This window comes from Prinia subflava, chromosome 9, assembly GCF_021018805.1.
Source record: "Prinia subflava isolate CZ2003 ecotype Zambia chromosome 9, Cam_Psub_1.2, whole genome shotgun sequence".
Classification (NCBI taxonomy): Eukaryota; Metazoa; Chordata; class Aves; order Passeriformes; family Cisticolidae; genus Prinia; species Prinia subflava.
This window is the reverse complement of record NC_086255.1, coordinates 8,097,585-8,116,594: the sequence shown is the minus strand read 5'-3', so window position 1 is coordinate 8,116,594 and position 19,010 is coordinate 8,097,585. Positions and strand designations below refer to the sequence as shown.

At 37.2% G+C, this 19,010-nt stretch overlaps 1 protein-coding gene across 1 annotated transcript in view; it reads left to right on the top strand.

Moving 5' to 3' along the window:
• Window positions 1-19,010, top strand: part of NHLRC2 (NHL repeat containing 2) — a 30,659-nt gene that overhangs the window by 3,405 nt on the left and 8,244 nt on the right. Inside the window, exons 3-10 of the mRNA XM_063405270.1 lie at window positions 953-1,408; window positions 3,699-3,820; window positions 4,897-5,026; window positions 14,891-14,990; window positions 15,422-15,653; window positions 16,104-16,226; window positions 17,293-17,502; window positions 18,572-18,797. Of these exons, the coding sequence (XP_063261340.1) occupies window positions 953-1,408; window positions 3,699-3,820; window positions 4,897-5,026; window positions 14,891-14,990; window positions 15,422-15,653; window positions 16,104-16,226; window positions 17,293-17,502; window positions 18,572-18,797 (1,599 nt within the window). The remainder of the gene's footprint in view (window positions 1-952; window positions 1,409-3,698; window positions 3,821-4,896; window positions 5,027-14,890; window positions 14,991-15,421; window positions 15,654-16,103; window positions 16,227-17,292; window positions 17,503-18,571; window positions 18,798-19,010) is intronic.

Sequence of the window (19,010 nt, the reverse complement as noted above, 5' to 3'; positions counted from 1 at the left end):
GAGTGCATTGTTATTTCTGAGCATAGCGTCCATCATTTCTACATTAGTTTTCCTCACGAGGGGATGTGCTGTTCAGGTGGTCACTATAGAATTGTGTTTCTAGCTTTAATGATGTTTTTGAAGGACAGATACAGGCACTAGTGCTGATCCCTTTACAGTTAAAATATTTGACCTGCTGTTTGGATTTCAGCAGTTAATGATTGTACAATGTCAGCTGTCTGATCCTTCAACATTCTGCTCCAGTAGAGTTGATGAGACTGTAACAGTTACAGTGACTTCTTAATGTTTTAATTGTGAAATTGTTGTATTCAAGCCTTGTTTGTAATGAGTGTTATTTGTCACAGTTGTCAGTGCTGCCATTTTTATTTGAAATACAGAATTTGATTACAGATTACAATATAGTACAGTATTGATTTCAGAGGCCTATTTGTTGTATCTTTTACTGTTTATCTAGAGGTAGACATGTCCAGGTAATTCTGGAGTTCCACAAGTTGGTGTTATTTTTGTGGCTTCTACTAAACTGTGAAAAGGAATTTTCTGAAACACTATAATTGTGTATAGGAATCAGAAGGCAAAGAGGTGTCCTAAGTATCTTTAAAAAACCCCGAGTATCAGTTGAACAGCTGCAACTTACCCACAATTATTTTGAAAGTATATTCTGCCTTAGTATGTAGAGGTTCAGGAACCGAGAACAATTCATGTCAACCAACTGGGCAGGTAGTGGTTCTAAAATCTGGTAATTTTACTGAAGTGTTATTTCTGAGTTTCAGTATTTTCTATATGTAGCCACCTATATTCCTACTGAGATGTAATTGCTTTCCCTTTGTTCAAATCCTCTCTCACTCTGGAAGTCAGTCAGATTATGAGATATCTATGGTTCATTTTTCCATTATTGGTTTTCTTTTTTATTATTCAAATATATTTCAGTGCACAACTTCATTTTTCTTTGCAGATGGTCTTGTTATTGTTGGTGTCCATTCAGCGAAATTCCCAAATGAGAAAGTTCTGGATAACATTAAAAGTGCTGTTCTGAGATACAACATTGTCCACCCTGTGGTCAATGATGCAGAGGCAACACTGTGGCATGAACTGGAAGTGTCCTGCTGGCCAACCCTGGTCATTCTTGGGCCTCGTGGAAATATGCTGTTCTCTCTTGTTGGGGAGGGACACAGAGAGAAGTTGTTTTTATTTACTTCAATAACACTGAAATTCTACAAGGAAAGAGGACAAATCAAAGATAACCACATTGGAATAAAGCTGTACAGAGACTCCCTTCCACCTTCCCCTCTGCTGTTTCCTGGCAAAGTGACTGTGGATGATTCAGGAGAAAGGTTGGTCATAGCAGACACTGGGCATCACAGGATTTTGGTTACTCGTAAAAATGGGCAAATTCTACACACTATTGGAGGTAAGGAGATATATATGTAAGTTTATTATAGCAATTTCAGTTTAGACTAGACTATGTCTGCAGTTCCTCCTGGGCTGATTCTTTTCCTACAGGACCTGGCAGCTTGTAAGCATTGCCAAAATTTTGTTTTGTACTAAAATCACTTTTACTCGATTTGGGGGATGTGGTGTAAGACCATCAGTGGGAGACTGTCAATGCAGTTGTTGGAGATCCCTAATTGTTTTTCATTGCTTCATTGACTGAAGTTCATGTTTTCACGTGATGTCCAATACGAATTACAAAAATGCATTTTGTATTCCTCTGAAGGAGTTGCAAATGGTTTTAAGTGTAAAGGATGTACATCTACATCAAGCAGCAGGGTAGGGAAAAGACAAGACACTGTAAAGCCTCCCTTTCCAATAGAAGTGAATGTTGAATTGTTGTGGTGGTGTTGTTAGGAGAGGTTTTTCATGTGTATTTTTTGTTTGGTTATTGAGCTTTTTCAATGGAAGAGCATTCCTGTTCAGAATCTCCTCTGGTTTCATAAGCAGAGGAGAATTACTAAGAACAGTGGCATTCCAGTAAGTACACAGGCACCTGAAAATGCAGTTGCCTTTGTATATATAAAATGACCTGTGTTCTTATCAAAACTGAGATGATAATGTATAAACAAGTTATGAAAATAGTGAAAATATTTTAAATTTAGTTACATTTATTAAAAAATTTATATGAGTAACATTTCAGCTTTAGAAAATTAACATCCGTAGTTGCTTTTGTGAAATAACAATGTGCTTTACAATGCAAATGAAGACAATTTGCACACTCTTTGTTGTTTCACAAGTGAAATTGATTTTTTTTTTTAATTTATTAAAATGGCCAGCTACATCTTAGTGCAACAAGTATGTAACAAGTATGTAACTGTTAGGACAACCATACTAGACAGTTTTAGGAAGCGATTGAATCCTTAAATTATTGAAAACAATGGTTTGTTTATGTCCCAGAATCAGGCCCTGTGTGCTGATGTGTCCTATATTCCTTAGTCTGGAATGGACTAATGCCTGCCCCAGGGCAGGATCCTACAAATCTCATAAAAATACTCTTCTGTTTACAGAAAGGAGGAAAAATACTCTTGCTATTTGAAGTAACACTGCATTGGCTAGACAGGCTATTTATTCAAGTTAATCTGATTTATCATGAAGGCATTAGTGTAAATACCTTACTCCTTTAGGATGTGCAAACAGAATTTCTTGTGACAAATATGAGAGAATTTGGTCTCTGCCTACAAGCTACCCTTTAGTGTTCTGGGACAGTCATTAAACAGGAATTCAGGAGTGTCCTAAGCTCCTAACTGGTACCCTCCTTCCATTGTGTGCTGTTCCCTTCCCTGGGAATGTGCATCCTCTCACTCATTAGGGGAGCTGCTGGAATCTGACACGCCTGTACTTCACTCCCTTGTGTCTGATAAGGTCTAAGTTGATTTCTGAGGTGAGGTTGTAAAAGTTTGTGTATTTCAGTGACTCAGTTAAATGATGCAGTGGGCAGAAAATAATGTAATGAAGTTGATATAGCAGTAATAAATGTGGGCATGCACAAAGGTTGAAATTGTTATTTGCATCATAAATCATGGTGCACACATAACTCATACCTAAATGTCTTCTGCTGACACATCCTGCTGATGCGCTTTAAATGCTACCTCCTCTGAAGCCTTCAAACTGTTATCTTCCTTTCTATTTCCTTGCTGTTGCATGCAGAAGACTGTCACTCCATCATTCTTAGTGTTCTTTTGTGTAATTAGTTCCATCTCATCTTTTTCCTAATTAGGTTTTCTTAATGAGAAAATGTTGCTAATCAAATATTAGTTTCATTTGTGATTACACCAAAATCTAAACCAACGAAATGGAGTTGAGCTTTGGATTTTTTTTCCTGGTGGCTTGCTTTGATGTAATCACTAATAAAAAAAACCCCTGTAGTTTATTTTTGTCATCCATTGTTGCTGTTGTCTTTTAGTGCAATTTAGAACCCTATTAGGAATCCTCTAGAACAATTTAGAACCCTATTAAGACTTCTCTTTAAAATATGAGCTTAAGAAATCAGAGAACTTGTGCAGAATGAGCTCAGAACTGAATAGCACCAGGCTATTTTGATTACATAGCACAGTGACTAAAATGAGACTACACCAAATAGTAATAATGTAAAATGTACAAGGTGCTGTGAAAGCAGCTCTTGGAATGTGTAATTCTCCTAGAGGTTTAAATGTATGCACTTTATTTTTTCAAAAATTACTTTGGAGTTTGCTGTGTTTTATTTATAGGTCCAAACAGTGGAAGGAGAGATGGAGGATTTTCAGAGGCAGCTTTCAACTCACCACAAGGGATCGCTATAAAAAATAATGTTATTTATGTAGCTGATACAGAAAATCACCTAATTAGAAAGGTAAATTTTCCATAAGGAAATTAATTTTAATTCTTCTACTGTATTCTACTTACACAGGTGAAAATTTACACCATATGAATTACTCTCCAAATAATATCAGAAAGGAAATTTGGTCCACTGTCTTATAGGGAAATGCTGTTGTGCAGGGGTTTTTTAATTTTTGTGCTTCCTTTCAAATGCAGATGAGGTGGGCTACTCCTTATAGCATTCCAGGGTTTGTTTTTTTTTCCTAGTCACTCTTACTTTCCTGTTTTGAGTAACATCTATTCTTAGTTCTGGAAGCAAAAACTGGTTTTGTTTCACTTCCAGTAGTCTGAGATTCTTATCTCAAGTTATTGTAGTGCTATGGTGCAGTGAATATCCAAACTTCCATTGGCTGTCTGGGTCTCTCAAATACAGGTAAGTGCCCTGATATCAGATTTGGCTGCAAGTGTATTCATTTTGATTAAACACTTGCAAAGTTTTAGCAAGTAGGAATTGGATCTTACATTAGGTTAGGTCAAATTTAGGATAATCAGAAGTTTAGTTTGGTGATGCAGTATAACATTGCCTTATTATTTGAAGTATTGTGTGCATCTCAGAAGATCTTGGACTCAGGTCCTCACCAATATCCCATTTGTGATTAGAGGAGGTCACCCTTAATGCATCTGAGGTGCCTTTGTACAGATTATTTTATATGGAGATGGGAAATATTTTTACAGTATGAGAGTTTTTATGTCATATTCCCATATGAGTTTAAAATACAAAATATACACCCATCATTTATCTAATTATTTATCCAGAAATTTGTGATGGTTTCTTCTACAGCTGTTGAGCAGATGCTGACAGAGCAGTGTTAATTTTTGGTGCACATGGTATAGAGTTCCATGTACATGTTTTTCATGCTGCCAGCTGCTTCCCCACCCTCATACACCCTGTCCATCAACAAGCATTGTGGTAAAATTAATTATTTCCCTAAAAAACAACTGCCTGATATTGGTTAGGACTTCTCTGGTTTTGACATCTATCTCAAATCATCTGTAACTTTGGTCAAGTTCACGTCATACCTTCATTTAATGTGTCATTTTTCTTCACAGATTGACCTGGAGCTGCAGGTGGTGACCACTGTAGCAGGCATTGGGGTACAAGGTGTTGATAAGGAAGGAGGAGCAAGAGGAGAAGAGCAGCCCATCAGCTCTCCATGGGATGTGATCTTTGGAAGTTCAAGTACTGTATCAGTGAGCTTTAGCATCTCATATTTACACGTGTGACTGTTTGCTAAATGTTTTCCTGTTTTGGTATTAATAGAGATAGAAGGAGTAAAGACTGTAAAACTGAGTGTAAAATACAACAGTTTCTGTTGCAAGTGGTAACTGCAGTTCTGCTTTGGATCCTGGAGTGTATTTGATGAAAGAAAAGTTGTGTTGTATCAAGTTACGTAGTTACTGGTTCCAAACACAGAAGGAAATCATGATTGCTTTTGTTAGGCCAGTGCCTTAAGCCAAGATCACTTAAGAAGCAGGTACATTTTACAGGAAGTAAGCATTGTCTCAAAGTTCCTTTCCTTTCCTTATACAGGCATGTCCAATCACTTGTAAATATTTGAGTTTAGGAAATAAAAATAATTTTTGTTGGGGACCTCTGTTTATTCCTGTTTTGATGTCATAAAGTCATTAGACTCAAGATTACTATAGAGTCAATCAGATAGGAGAGGAATACCTCAGCACAAACCTTGCAAGCATCAGGAGGTAAAATAAATCTTTGCATAATAGGATGCAAGAATCACATTCTGAGGACTTAAGTAGCTTTCTTTGCTACACACACACACCTGAGCCTGGCATCTCGTAGCTGCCATGTTTTCAGCTCTTACTGACTGTGAGTTGAAACACAACTTGCTCATGTTTCCATTTCAATCTAATTTAGAAGTTGCAATGTTTATTAACAATGACAAAACAATGCTTTGATGTGGCATAAAACGCTTTGGTTGGTACTTCAGACATGAAAAATTGACTTCCAATATTGAGATTTCTTTAATCTGCAGATGAACAGGGTGGGGAAGGAGCATTATTTACCTCTAATATCTTGAAATTAGAGGTGTTTTGTGGGTTTAGTAACATTTTACTGACGTGGAAGCATTTGTTAAAATCTTCCATCAGTTATGAGGGAGGAAAATACACTGAAATGTAAGAGAACATGGAATCACAGAATGGTTGTGTTGGAGGGGACTTTAAAGACCATTTTACCCACCCTCCTGCCATGGGCTGGGACATCTTCTGCTAGATCAAGTTGCTCAAAGTCTCATCCAGCCTGGTCTTGAACAATTCCAGGGATAGGGCATCCACAGCTTTCCTGGGCAGCCTGTGCCAATTCCTCACCATCCTCACAGTCAAGAATTTCTTCCTAATTTCTGATGTAAATCTGCCCTCTGTCAGTTTGAAGCCATTTCCCCTTGTCCTATCACTGCATGCCCTTATCAAAAGTCCCTCTCCAGTTCTTTTTTAGCCCCTTTATGTGCTGGAAGGTGCTCTGAGGTCTCCCCAGAGTCTTCTCCAGGATGAGCAACTCCAGCTTTCTCAGGCTGTCTCCATAGTGGAGGTGATCCTCCAGCTCTTGAATCATCCTCGTGGCCTCCTCTGGCCTTGGTCCAACAGATCCATGAGGGTGGTTCAGAAAAGCTGATAGTGTGGAATCTTCTGGTACAAATACATTGTCAGTATAGACAGGGTACAGCCAGCAGCCTTGAGTACTTGAGTGAGCAACTGGGATATGTTTTCAGATTTAGCACTTCCATTAGCATGTCTTGTACAAAAAAAAGTGCCTTTTTTCAAAGGTCTGGTCAGCAACCCTTACAGTCTGTGTTAAGCATATGGAATACTGCTTGGAAGGGCAAGGAGGAGCACCTGAAGAAGAATGGATGTGGGCTGCTACTAGTGCAGGCACAAGTTTTACTAAATTTTGTATAATCTGGTTTTCATTTTGTGAACCAGGAGACTTGTGTGGTAGATGGTGTAATTTTCAAGAGATCTTGAACCAGAAAGCTGATCCCTGTGAGGTGTTACTGCAGAGCTGTTTCACAGATCAACAAAGAGCAGACTAATAACTGATCAGTGCTTCAGAAACTTGAGTTGGTTAACAGAACTGTTCAAAGTATCCTATAATTTTGCTTTTTATTTTTCATTGTGCTTTCTTCTGCTTCTGTCAGTAGTTAAATATATGATTTTTTTTTTCGTTTTGAGAGCTCTGCTTGTTAAATGTTAATTGATATGATAATTGTTATCAACATAAACATAGTATTTACTGAGTTAGTCACCTGTAGAGGATTAGTCATCTGTACTGTTCAACACTGACTGCTGAATTTTAATAAGCATTTGCATAGAAATCAGATCTTCTGAATGCACTTTGTTCAGACTGGTGCAGATTTTTTCATATTCAATTAGAGCCTACTAGTCAGTTCTCTGTTTCAATTGCCAAAAAGATATAAAATAAACTGTCAGTTAAGCAGAGATTAAATCAATTTAAAATTTTTTTGAGAGGGTAGTAAGCCTAATAGATAAACTGGAGGAAAATATGCATTATTGTAATAGCAATAAATTCTAAAATTATTTAGAAAACTGTAACCAGAGAGTTGTAAAAGTTGAGAGTTACGTCGAGTGGAATGTTAGCACGAATCTGTCCCAGAGCATGAGGAACCAGGGCTGCAGTGCATATCTAGCAAGCATTTTTTACTGTCATGAGCTGCAGTGACTCCTTTAAGTTTATTGCCAGACATCAAAATAGTTTGTCAGCAATGCAGCAGAGTTTGCCAAGGTTGCATTGTTGAGTTGCAAATTGCTAAGTTGAAACTTGCTTGAGCTTAGTGGGATCTTCTGCTACTCTGCAGTACAACACAGAGTGCATTTGTGCCTCTCTGAGTGCTGTCCTACAAGCCTAAACCCTGCTGTCAGAATATTAAAACTGGTCTGCCAGTGTCAGGCATTTGGATGAAGTAATTTTTGAGAGTTTCAAAATTTACTTTTGTTTGCAAGAGTTAACATGCACTTCAACAAACGTAGGTTCATTATTACAAATTTTAAAAGTTTGATTTTTGTGTTATCTGGTTTGGCATGTGGGAAATAACACCACACCTTCCTACTTTCCTTAGATCTACGTAGTTTAAACTCTGTGCAGTTTCAGAAGATAGAGTCATCGTTGGTTTTTTATGTATGGATTTTATAATTTTTAAACAAGTGATACTTCTGGGAGTTTCCTTTCAGTATCCAACACTGTGCTATCCAGAACATGAAAGGGAGAAAAAGGAAGTTGGAATGTTTGAGCAGGTTATGTACTACACTAGATAGTATTAAACAGCTTATGCTGACCTTTCTCAAAGTCTCAAAGGGGAAAGATTGCCTCTTAAGAGAAAGGTTTTGCCTCTAATCGTTGACATTTTTTGAGTTTACTCCTGTATATGGTTTAGAGCATGTATTGACCAACTGAAAAAATTATTCTTTCTTTAAAACCTTAAGATGCAGGTGGTTGAAAAAAGGAAAATACTGAGAAAGACTTTGAGGACGTGGATAAGTTAATATTCAGAACTGATACTATGTAGCATTCTTTTAAGTATCCACATAGAATTTTTCTAACAGCGCTTTTGTTGCCCTGTTCTATAGAGATGTGAAATCTGAGAGAGAAATTAAGTGAGTGTGAAACACTATTTATACAAAATTTGGCACAAATGTCTCCCTTTGAGGCAGGGGAGTTCAAGGAGACAAAACAGATGGTAGGATTCAGACAGAGTATTCTTCCTTGTCATCTTTTTTATTTCCTTAGTTGTGGTCACTGAGCTTGTGTTTTACCTTCCTGTTAAAATTCTTGAATGAACTCCATGGATTAAATTCTGGCGTTGCTGAGGTTGGTGCTGAAATTTGCATTGACATAGATTGTGTGGGAAATAGAAGGGGAGGGACAGCAGCTTAAAAATACATTACAAAATTACTGTGTGCTTTTTTAGCTTTCTCTGTTGTGCCCTTCTATTTTTGTTTAGTGGGTGTTGAAAGCAAGTGATACTTTAATGCACAGTTGATTTGAGCATGAAATGTTCTTGATAGCTGCATTCTTGCTGGAAGGAGCAGGACAATAACCTGTGCTTGGTGACATAACTGTGTGTTTCACATTCCAAAATCTAGTCTTAAACTGCATGATTGTAATCTATTTAGAGAAACTCCCAAGTGCAGTATTGACCATGCTTTCAGTAAACTTGTTGGAATTTTTTACGTTCATTTAAGTATTGTGTAGATATGATTTAAATGAAAGTATAATACCTTATCATACTGGTGCAATTTTTATAGTCCTTAAAAGGCAAAAGTATGTAAGATATTTTTCATCCTTCTCTGTGTTTCTGCTAGAGGGTTATTTGGTACCACTGCATTCCAGAGCAAACATTTTTTTTTTCTTGTATTACTCATGGTGATTCTTTCATAATGTAAAAAAATTAAAAATCACTTAAACAGTAAGCAGTTAGCAGTTCCTGCTTGAGCTCAGATCATGCATGAAATGTTTATGTCTGTGTCTTGAAGGGATGCTTTCTTCTACATGTCACCCTTTCTCCTTCTAATCTGGTCTCATTCTGTCGCTGAGGCTCTGGCCACTGTCCTGTGGAAGAAATTTTCCTGGGTAATAGCTGAAAATAAGAGAGCTGCTTTTGCTATCATCAGGCTTTAATTTGGAATCATTTTTCTGGACAAAGCAAAGCTAGAATTCTTCCAAAGATACGTTGCATATGTGATATGACTTCATGATGCAGCAATGTGGATTTACTTGGAATGCAAAAGGCCTGCTCATCTCTTTAGTAGTTTCCTATGCAAAGCACAAGCTCAAAGATAGCTCGTTTGGCTTTGCCCTTATAAAAGTTTAGTTCCACAGAAAATCATGGTAAGGGACATCGCTGTCACAAAACTGCACTGTCTTTCTTTTCTTGTTGAGCTGGATCCTAAATTACTTGTAAATAGCCATTATTTTTTATTTTAGATTCTTGGAATTTCAAAGAAGTAACTTCATTAAAGAGGGAGGGGAAGTAAAATGAAAGAGTTCTAGTAAGATTTTATTCCTGTGTAAGAACTGTTTTAGGTGAAAAAGTCTTTTGAGATAAAATAAATTAGGAAGTTATAGGGCATATATACTCAGTCTCACTTTGGATTATGAGTATTGCTGAATAGTAATAGTAACAAAATTGATTAGTATTTCGCCTGTTCATTATAGAAACAGGTTAAGCAATCAGGTACTTATGTCAGTATTTTAGGGTAAACATGCCTGTGACATACAAAGGCTGAAGTCTTGACATAAGGCTATAATGGGAGTAGTGACTGAATATTCAACAGAAATCTTATTCAATTTAGTAGGACAGACTGCTTTTCTAAGCTGGAGTTCTCTATGACTTGACAAAATGCAAAATGACAATGATTACTTTCTGCAGTAAAAAAGAAGCAGCTGGATTAGGAGAGCTGCCATCCTAACAGGTGTCAAACTTAGAATCATTTTGAAGTCCATGACTTGAAACTGCCTTCTGTAAAAAAAGTATTATACTTTTGTACTCCATTTGTACATGGAGTGATGGATCTTGTTCTCTTTGTTCCACAGTCTATAGTCTGATTCTGTGGATTAGATCTATGTTCACAATAAAGAAGCCCAAACTACAAATCAGATTTCTAAAGAATAGTTGGTGTATCAGTTCTTAGTCTCAGATGAAAAATTGCTGCCAAAAACATATCCTAACAAGTCTTAGGGAGGCTTTGTCAGGCATGCTGGGATCAGAAGGAGACACATTTTTTAACTGTTACCATTTGAGGCTGGAAGTGCTTTTGAATACTGAATTCAGGTGTTGGAAGTAGAGGGAGACTGTGGTGCTGAACTGCCCTCAAGTGTGTGTTTGCTGTGCTTAATTAGAAATGAGTAAAACACACAACTAGACTTAGCTCCTTCTGTATTTAAAATGATATATCCCAAAGATAAATAATCCAAAGTAGTTCTTCCATGTTTGCAAATACTATCTCTTCTGCTTGGGAATTTTTTAAATACTTGCTACCATTACATTTAAAAGGCCTGAGTTAGAAAACTTGGAAAAGAAATAAAAATTACTTCATTACAGTCATAATTTTTAGCTCCCTATTATCTCCACTGTATGAAACCCCCATGGTATCTAAATCCAAGGATTTCCCTTAATGAGAGGGAAGGCATGTTAACTAAGGAGGAAAATTCCAGAATCATTTTGTTTCATAAAGGGTTGTGCTGTTTGCATGATGCAACACTATGTAAAAGAGTGCCAGGTAGCAAAAAAAAAAAAAAAAAAAAAAGGGAAAAAAATTAGAAAATTGATTTTTAGTAATGCAAAAAGGATGGTGTGTACTTCTAAAAGTCCAGGCTTTACTAATAAAGCATTCCTTTGGAGCTTTTCTGTGTCTCACTGAGGAGCACTGATTCTCTATTCTTCTGTCACGTTTGCATTTAATTTGTTAAACTTCTGAAGTTTAATTGCATTTAATTTGCTGAACTGACTGAAGAGCAGGTGAGGCGTGCATTCACTATGCACGTGGCTGTCTGTGGACTGCAGGGTGTGTTGTGTAGCCCCTTCTGCTTCTTGAGAATTTGCAGAGGATGAGTGTACCAACAGAATTCTTCCTTGGTTCTTTTTATTTCTTCAAAGATAAAGTTAGTAGTCAAGAATAATATTTTCAGACTTCAGTCTATTTAGAAAATGTCAGTGGTGCCAGCCACAAAATGTAACTTTGATTCCCAGGCTTTTAATTCCCAGACTGGAAGTAAGCAAGCAGTCCCAGATAGAGAAGCTGGAAGTGTGGCAGTCCTGGGAATGGAATCCCTTCAAACAGATTCTGCTTGTGACTGGTGCCAAACAAAGTAATTTCTGTGCATTCAGATTGACTCACCAGTACTGGTCAGGAGTGTTCTGCCTGTTGGAAGATGTGCCTGTGTACAGACAGGACTGTGGGTTCCAGAGGCAGATTCAGGAGCTGCAGCATTGTACAATAGCTGAGGCATCATCTCATGGGGAATGTTTGTGCACTCAGAGCTGTAGCTCACTTTTAGTGAATGTTTATAGCACAAGGATGTCCCATTTGCAAGCCATACCTCACTTGGGTACAGGCACACCACAGACAAGAAAGCACATACCCTAATAAGGAGAAACTACTCTGCATTTTTAAAACAGCTCAAGAGGGCTTGGAATGTGGTGCTTAATTGAATAAATGTAAGAGAATTTCTTTGCTCTGTTATGTTGTTTTATAATAAATTCTTTAGAAATAAATACTTTCCATTCATGGATGATAAGGAGTTATTATAATGATGGCATTACCATAATTTTAGCATTCTGGCTCTCCCTGGCCCCCTTCTTCTTCTGTACAAGAATAACAATGGTGATGTCCTCAAACTGTTCTGTCATGAAAGAAAAAGTTTTTCTGCCTTTTGTATCAGAACATAAAGCATTAAACCATGTGAGGACTATTGTATGATAAAATACCTTATGATAAAATACTTAGCTGTGTAGCATTAGTTTTGATTTTCTGGGTTTGTGTAATTATTTTTTATTAAAGCTCTGACATATTTTTCGCAATTTCACAAAGAGCTTGTGCTGTTTCCGTGCTTGCATCCATTCTCTTTGTTCCAATGGCCATCCAGTAGAAAATATTTGTGTTAAAATTTATGACAGTTATGGAGCTCTTACTTATTTTTACTGCCTTATTCTGTAGTTGAAGAAGAGATCTTCTCACTATCAATCTTACATATTCAGTAAAATTTGAATATAACATTGATACTTTCTTCTCATATTTCATCTGTCTTGCTGGGTGCAGAATTAGAGTAAGAAGCCTTTTCAATTTTTCAGCATGTAGCTGTCACAGGGGAGTTTTCAGTCTGTGGTATTAGAGAGCTGGATAGATGAATGGAACAGATTTTTCAACAGCACTCAGTTCAAGTCTTACTCCTTCATTTAATTGGTGGATAAAGTGAATATTAAATAATTAACAAAACTTTCTGAGATAACTCAGGATGAATTGCATAGCATAGCAAGATAAAAAAGCTCACTTTCTGAATAGACCAGTGATTTTAACAGTTTTCATTCTGAGGTACTTAGAATAGTAACATCTGAAAGTGCAAGATATGCATAATGGAAATAGAAAATCCTGAAGCCAAGCAGTTACTATATAGGAAGGAGTGAAATGATTTCATAATCTATTTTCTCAGTTTAAATCTCTTAGAAATGAGCTCTAATCAAAAAGTGATTGGGACGGGGAGGTGTTGTTTTCATTTTTTATACTGGAGTGGTTTTGGCATTGTTGGAACTTTGGTAGCATTTCTGGTAATTTATAAAATGTGTGTTTTGCAACTCAATTTGCAAACCTTTTTGAATCAAGAAAAAGCTTTTAGGCACTTTGCAAGTTTGACTTTCATTTTTGGAGCTCTAGTTTATGTAAAAACATGGAGCCACAGGGAGGTGCAGAAAAGAGTCACCAGAGTTACTTTGATAACAGTCTTGGGAACTTGTATATTCATCCAAGAAACAGAAAGTGCTGAAGAAAAACTCAGTTAAAATCATCCCAGTACTGTTCTGAAGAGAGCTCACAGTTTAAGGAAATTAATTCTGGAGAAAGAAGGATGCCATTTTTTCCCTCCTGTGGTGTGTCGTGTAGAAAAGATTTAAGATTAGAAGAAGAATGGCAGGATCTCAGTTGGGGGAATGGTGGTAATTTTATTTTTTGGACTAACTTGACAGATTTAAAATGCTTGCAAGCATTTTGCATAACATCGCTTTTATATTGAAACCCCAAAATATTGTGGCGGGCAGGGGGGACAAGAAAGGGAGAATTATCCATAAGATTGTTTTCAGGAACAGCTATGATATGCACAGTGCTTTACAAGTTCATGTGAATAAAAAGTTTCTGTGAGCAATCTGAAGGTCTTTTTCTGTTGAGTGTCTGATGGTTATTCCAATACCTAATACATATATTGAGAAAAAAATGTGTTGATGTTGTCTATAACTACATGGGACAGTGTTAAAAAGATAATACAGTCCTCATTTGAATGCCAACTTTCTGTTCTTTAAGATTTTCAGGAAAGACTAAGATAAGTAAATATCTTTTTCTTTTGGGTTGTTAGGAGTTTTTTCATTGTCTTTCACAAACTGCCTTCATGCATTTTATTACTGCTGTACTGTGATTACATTTAAAGCTATAGAATACAAATATGCTGTTCAATTTCCACTTGTATAATTTTCTTTGTGAAGTATTATCTGGGCAAGCTTTGTGTAGTTATTTATAGATTTGGGTTGGTGAATAGTAGTTTTATACTTCAAGTTGGAAAAAAAAAATAGTTGCTTGACACACAATTGAACAATTCTTGATCAGGTCACTGCATCTTGCATTTGTGACACCACATTTACATGTGCCAAGGGAAAACAACTTGGAAACTGGATGGTTACTTCAGGGGGAAATCAGGAAATGCCCAGGTCACATTTACTGTTTGAATAAACTGGAACTGATGCTCTCCAGGGAAAGCAACATTTACCCTTAGCTTAAAACATGGTGTTCTTTGTGTATAATGGACAATGGTACTGCCACAGTCATTTCTTTCAAAACCTGTAAACAACTCCCAGTAGTTTTTTGGAGTATCTAATTTTGTCATTGGTGTAGTAAAAAAAAAATCAAGATTGCATCCCCCAAAACCATGCTTAGCAAAGATAGGTACTTACTTGTTGGCTGGCATGAATCAAAAATAGCATGTGAGGCAGACACAATAGTAGAATGCTGCAAAGAGCAAATCTTGATTGAAGCATTGCCTTTATCAGGTAGGGATATTAAAACCACGATTCTTAAACCCCTGGGAGGAAAATAGCAAGAAGAAAAGAAAAAAAAAATAGCACATTTTGGTATATGAAAGACATTCTCTCTTTCTCTTGCTCTGTTTTTTGCTTGTATTTTTTTCCCTATGGGGAAGATGAGTAAGGGGCGAGGGGAACAGCGGGGTTGGTTTGATGATTTCTTTGTGTTAAAAACATTTCCAAAGTGAGATTTTTTTAATCTGGTTCTCTGTGTCCCTTTCTAAAAGTTTCAGGCACGCAGGAAGATGATGTGTTGTGGATAGCAATGGCAGGCATTCACCAGATATGGGCACTGATGCTGGAGGGTGGAAAACTACCAAAAGGGAGGTAAGCAGCTGTACTGAGAGAAATGTGAAATTGCTGCTTGTCTTGATAAACAGCTTTCAAATCCCAAAGAGAGAGATAATCAAATTAAACTGAAAATAATTTAGTTTAAATGCTTATATGCTTAAAAGTCTGCCTCCTTTTCCCCACTTCTGTTATATGAAGTGAAAGATGCTACTTTAGCTTTTCAGCTATGACTTGGTAAGGTCTATTCATATAATTGAATGTTACTATTCCTTGCATTTGCTGAATTACCTAGTAATGAATGATGTGCTGAGGTGATGTAAAAGTTAGCACAAAGGCATGGAGTAGTTCCTCACTGCTGCATTAGTTGGTTTTATAGCTCACAAGTGCCTGTTCTGTAGCTGCTGTTTATGCCTCTCGTCGGAGCTGTTTCAAACCCATGATTGAAATCGGGTGCCGTTTGCCTTTAGTGACTTAAAGAAAGGAGTGTGCCTTCGCTTTGCTGGCAGTGGGAACGAGGAGAACAGGAACAACGCTTACCCACACAAGGCAGGCTTTGCCCAGCCCTCGGGGCTGTCCCTGGCCCCAGAGGAGCCCTGGAGCTGCCTGTTCGTGGCCGACAGCGAGAGCAGCACTGTGAGAACCATCTCGCTCAAGGACGGGGCCGTGAAGCACCTTGTAGGAGGAGAGAGAGACCCATTGGTAATCACCTCAAACTTCCCCACACTGCCCTACTAATATTCCTCAAGCCTGACCTGGAGGAACCACTTGTGGGGTGAGAGGGTAAATCAGTTTCCGTGGCCATCAATTTCTTAACTTCACTGCTTGGAGTGCAAATGTGTGGCGGGTGTGATGCTCAGGTTGTGGTGCAGACGGTTGCTCCTTAGATAAGAAATCACTTCACTTATTCTTAAAATAGCCAATTTGATTCAGCATTGTGTAGTCATTAAATCAGCTGGATTCATATTTATAACTTAGATGTGAGAGTTTCTATTTCTGTGGTTAGCATCCACACTTCCAGGTTTCAGTATCCTTGTTTTGAAATTGTCTTCATCTTTTTTAAGTCAGTGAATTTCTGTTTAATTACAATAATTTAAATTCATGTCCACATTGAATAACCAAATATATTAATTAAATAAAATATTTTTTCAGAATTTGTTTGCTTTTGGTGATGTGGATGGAGCAGGCATAAATGCAAAGCTTCAGCATCCCTTGGGAGTAACATGGGACAAGAAAAGAAAGCTGCTTTATGTGGCAGATTCCTATAATCATAAGGTAAGTGTATAGTATATACAGACTTGGAAATTTTTATTACTGCAAAGAATTATTTTAGTAACATAGACAGATTTTGCTTGGTCCTATTAAGCTGAGGAAATTAATTACACAAGTTCCTGTGTAGGTTTTTTTTCTTTCCTTCCTTCCTTCCTTCTTTCCTTCCCATGGGGTCCTTCTCTTTACCACTGTTTTGCTGTCACATTCTTCTGTGTTGCTGTGGTGGTCTCTTGGGGAAGGTGAATTTAAAGTGCCAAGTTACAGTTCACACTAGAGACTTTTTGTGTACCTTCCCAAAGATATTGAACTACAATAAAAGAGCTAGAAGGGCTTATTCAGGAGTACTGCAGGTTTGATAAAACCACAGGACAAGAGGACTTATGTTTCCCTTATAAAAGCCACCTAAGTTTTGAGAAATATTATGGGTTACCTCCATGGAACTCTGGGATAAGAGACATTGTTTTGAGTGATTGTTCTTATGTGATGTTACATAAGCATTCATGTCTAGAACGTTTTTAACTCTATAGTGACTACATGCATTAAAAGAGAAATAATGCGTTTGATTTGAAGAATAAGGTGTACAACACTAAATGCTTATTGAAATTTTAAGGCAAATGATATTTTGTTTCAGATCTTGTATAAAACACTATAAACTTTTTTTGCTATTAAAAAAAATCTATTCCTAGAAGAAAAATAATCTAGAAGTTAGCCTGCCAATTTTGTTATACTCTCACTGTTTTGCAAATGTTTCTAGAAAGGTAGCAAAGATTAGAAAAACAAGTCATCCAGCATATTTTTATAGCTGAGGGTTAGATACCTTCAAAATCATGGAAGGGAATCTTGAATGAAGATCAAAGGAAGAAGTGAAGTCCATAAGGGAGTGTGGAGAGGGAAAGATGGGACATGTCACTTGGTAAAGAGTGATAACACATCTAGGATGCACACCTGGTAGCTGAGGTACTCAAAAAGCAGTGCTGGTTACTGGAAATGTGGAACATGAGATAACAAAGAGCATTTAAATCCTGCTGGGTTTCCTCAGAGAAGCTTTTTGTGTCTTTGTTTCTCTTAGATTAAGGTTGTGGATCCCAAGATGAAGAACTGTGCTACCCTGGCAGGCACAGGAGAAGCAGGCAGTGTTGTTGGTTCCAGTTTCACCCAGTCAGCTTTCAATGAACCAGGGGGTTTGTGTGTTGAAGAAAGCGGCCGCCTGATGTACGTCGCAGACACAAATAATCACCAGATTAAAGTGCTGGATTTGGAAACAAAAATTCTTTCCATGGCAAGTAATATTTATTAAACAGCCTGATAGTGGTGTTTCTTGATGCAAATTTTTATTTCAGACTTCAGCAAGTGTGATGAAAATGAGACAGATAACTTTGGGTACAGTAGCTGTATTCACAGGATGTTTTTGTGATGATCAGGCAAATAAACATTGCCTGTTAGCACAGTTGTTGAAAACCTCAGTCTTCAGAAAGACAACTTTTGCATGAAAACAGAAAGTGACAACTCTCTAGAAAAGGTTAATACAGAAATGTTAGTCATTAAAATGTACAGCCTAGTTTTTCAGCATGAAAAGCATTTCATGAGCACTTGTAAAAAAGGAAGTCAAATCAATTACCAAGCCCTGTAGTTAAGCTGTAAGAGATGATTTTGGGTGGTCAGTGACTTAAAGCAAGATATATAAAGGGCTTTCAGGTTGTTAAATCAAAAACCACTGTCAAAATTGAGCACCAGTTTATTTGATTGTAAACAAACAAATCTGTGCTCGTCCACCTTACAATGCCACTATATCTTAATGATTTTTTTGAAATGTATATATACATATATTTATGACGTAATGGTCCTAGTGTCTTTTCATATATTTCTTGTATTTAATAATGCACAATCTCCATGTGCGTTTAAATTTTTATATCATGTAACATGTTGGTGGCTTTTCTGGGAAATTCTCCCCTATTTTACTGCACAATGTGATAGTTAAACTCCTGGACTTTATGACTGAAGTATGCAGTTAATACCTGAATTAGGAGGAAATACATTTACAGTTTATCTAAAGCAAAAACGTAATCCAACTGTAAAAATTTTAAATTAAGGGATACTATAAAGTAGTTGTGGTTTTTATGGCTTTAATAGTAAATGTTGCTTTTATTTGGATTAATCTGGGTTTTTTCATTTTAAAGAAACTTTTTGCCCTCCCCTTTTTCTGTTTTGTTATAGTATTGTTGCACGTTGTCAGAAAGTTTTAGGCCAATAGCCATATGATGTCACTTTGAAACTGTGATTGTGTTGTGGAAGCCCATTTATTTTCAGTAGTAATAAAAATAAATATTGTGTCTGATTTCTACTCATAGTTGCCTATCCTGAAGCCAGAAGCATGTGATGTTCCAGATAACTTGCCTGTGCAAAAGGATAAAATAACAAACCTTCCAAGACTGCCTAAATCTGCACCAAATGTTCAACTTCCTTCACTAACTGTAGCTCCTGGGCAGACAATTCAGTTTTTATTAAAGCTGACTCTTCCTCTGGATTCAAAGCTGAATGAAGAAGCTCCCAGTGCCTGGTTTATCACAGCAGAAGGTAAAGTGCCTGGCTAGGATGGGCAGTGGGTTATATCAGCACATCCTGCAGTGCAGGGGATCTCAGCCTGATGAATCAAGATGTCCCTCCCTGTCCTGTGTTCCTCTTTGACCTTGTGATACAATTCATGATATTTAGAGTTGATGCATTTAACAGCTGGAGTGCAAGGACTGAAAAAAGCCAAACACCTGGCAGACTGCTTTTTGCCTGAAT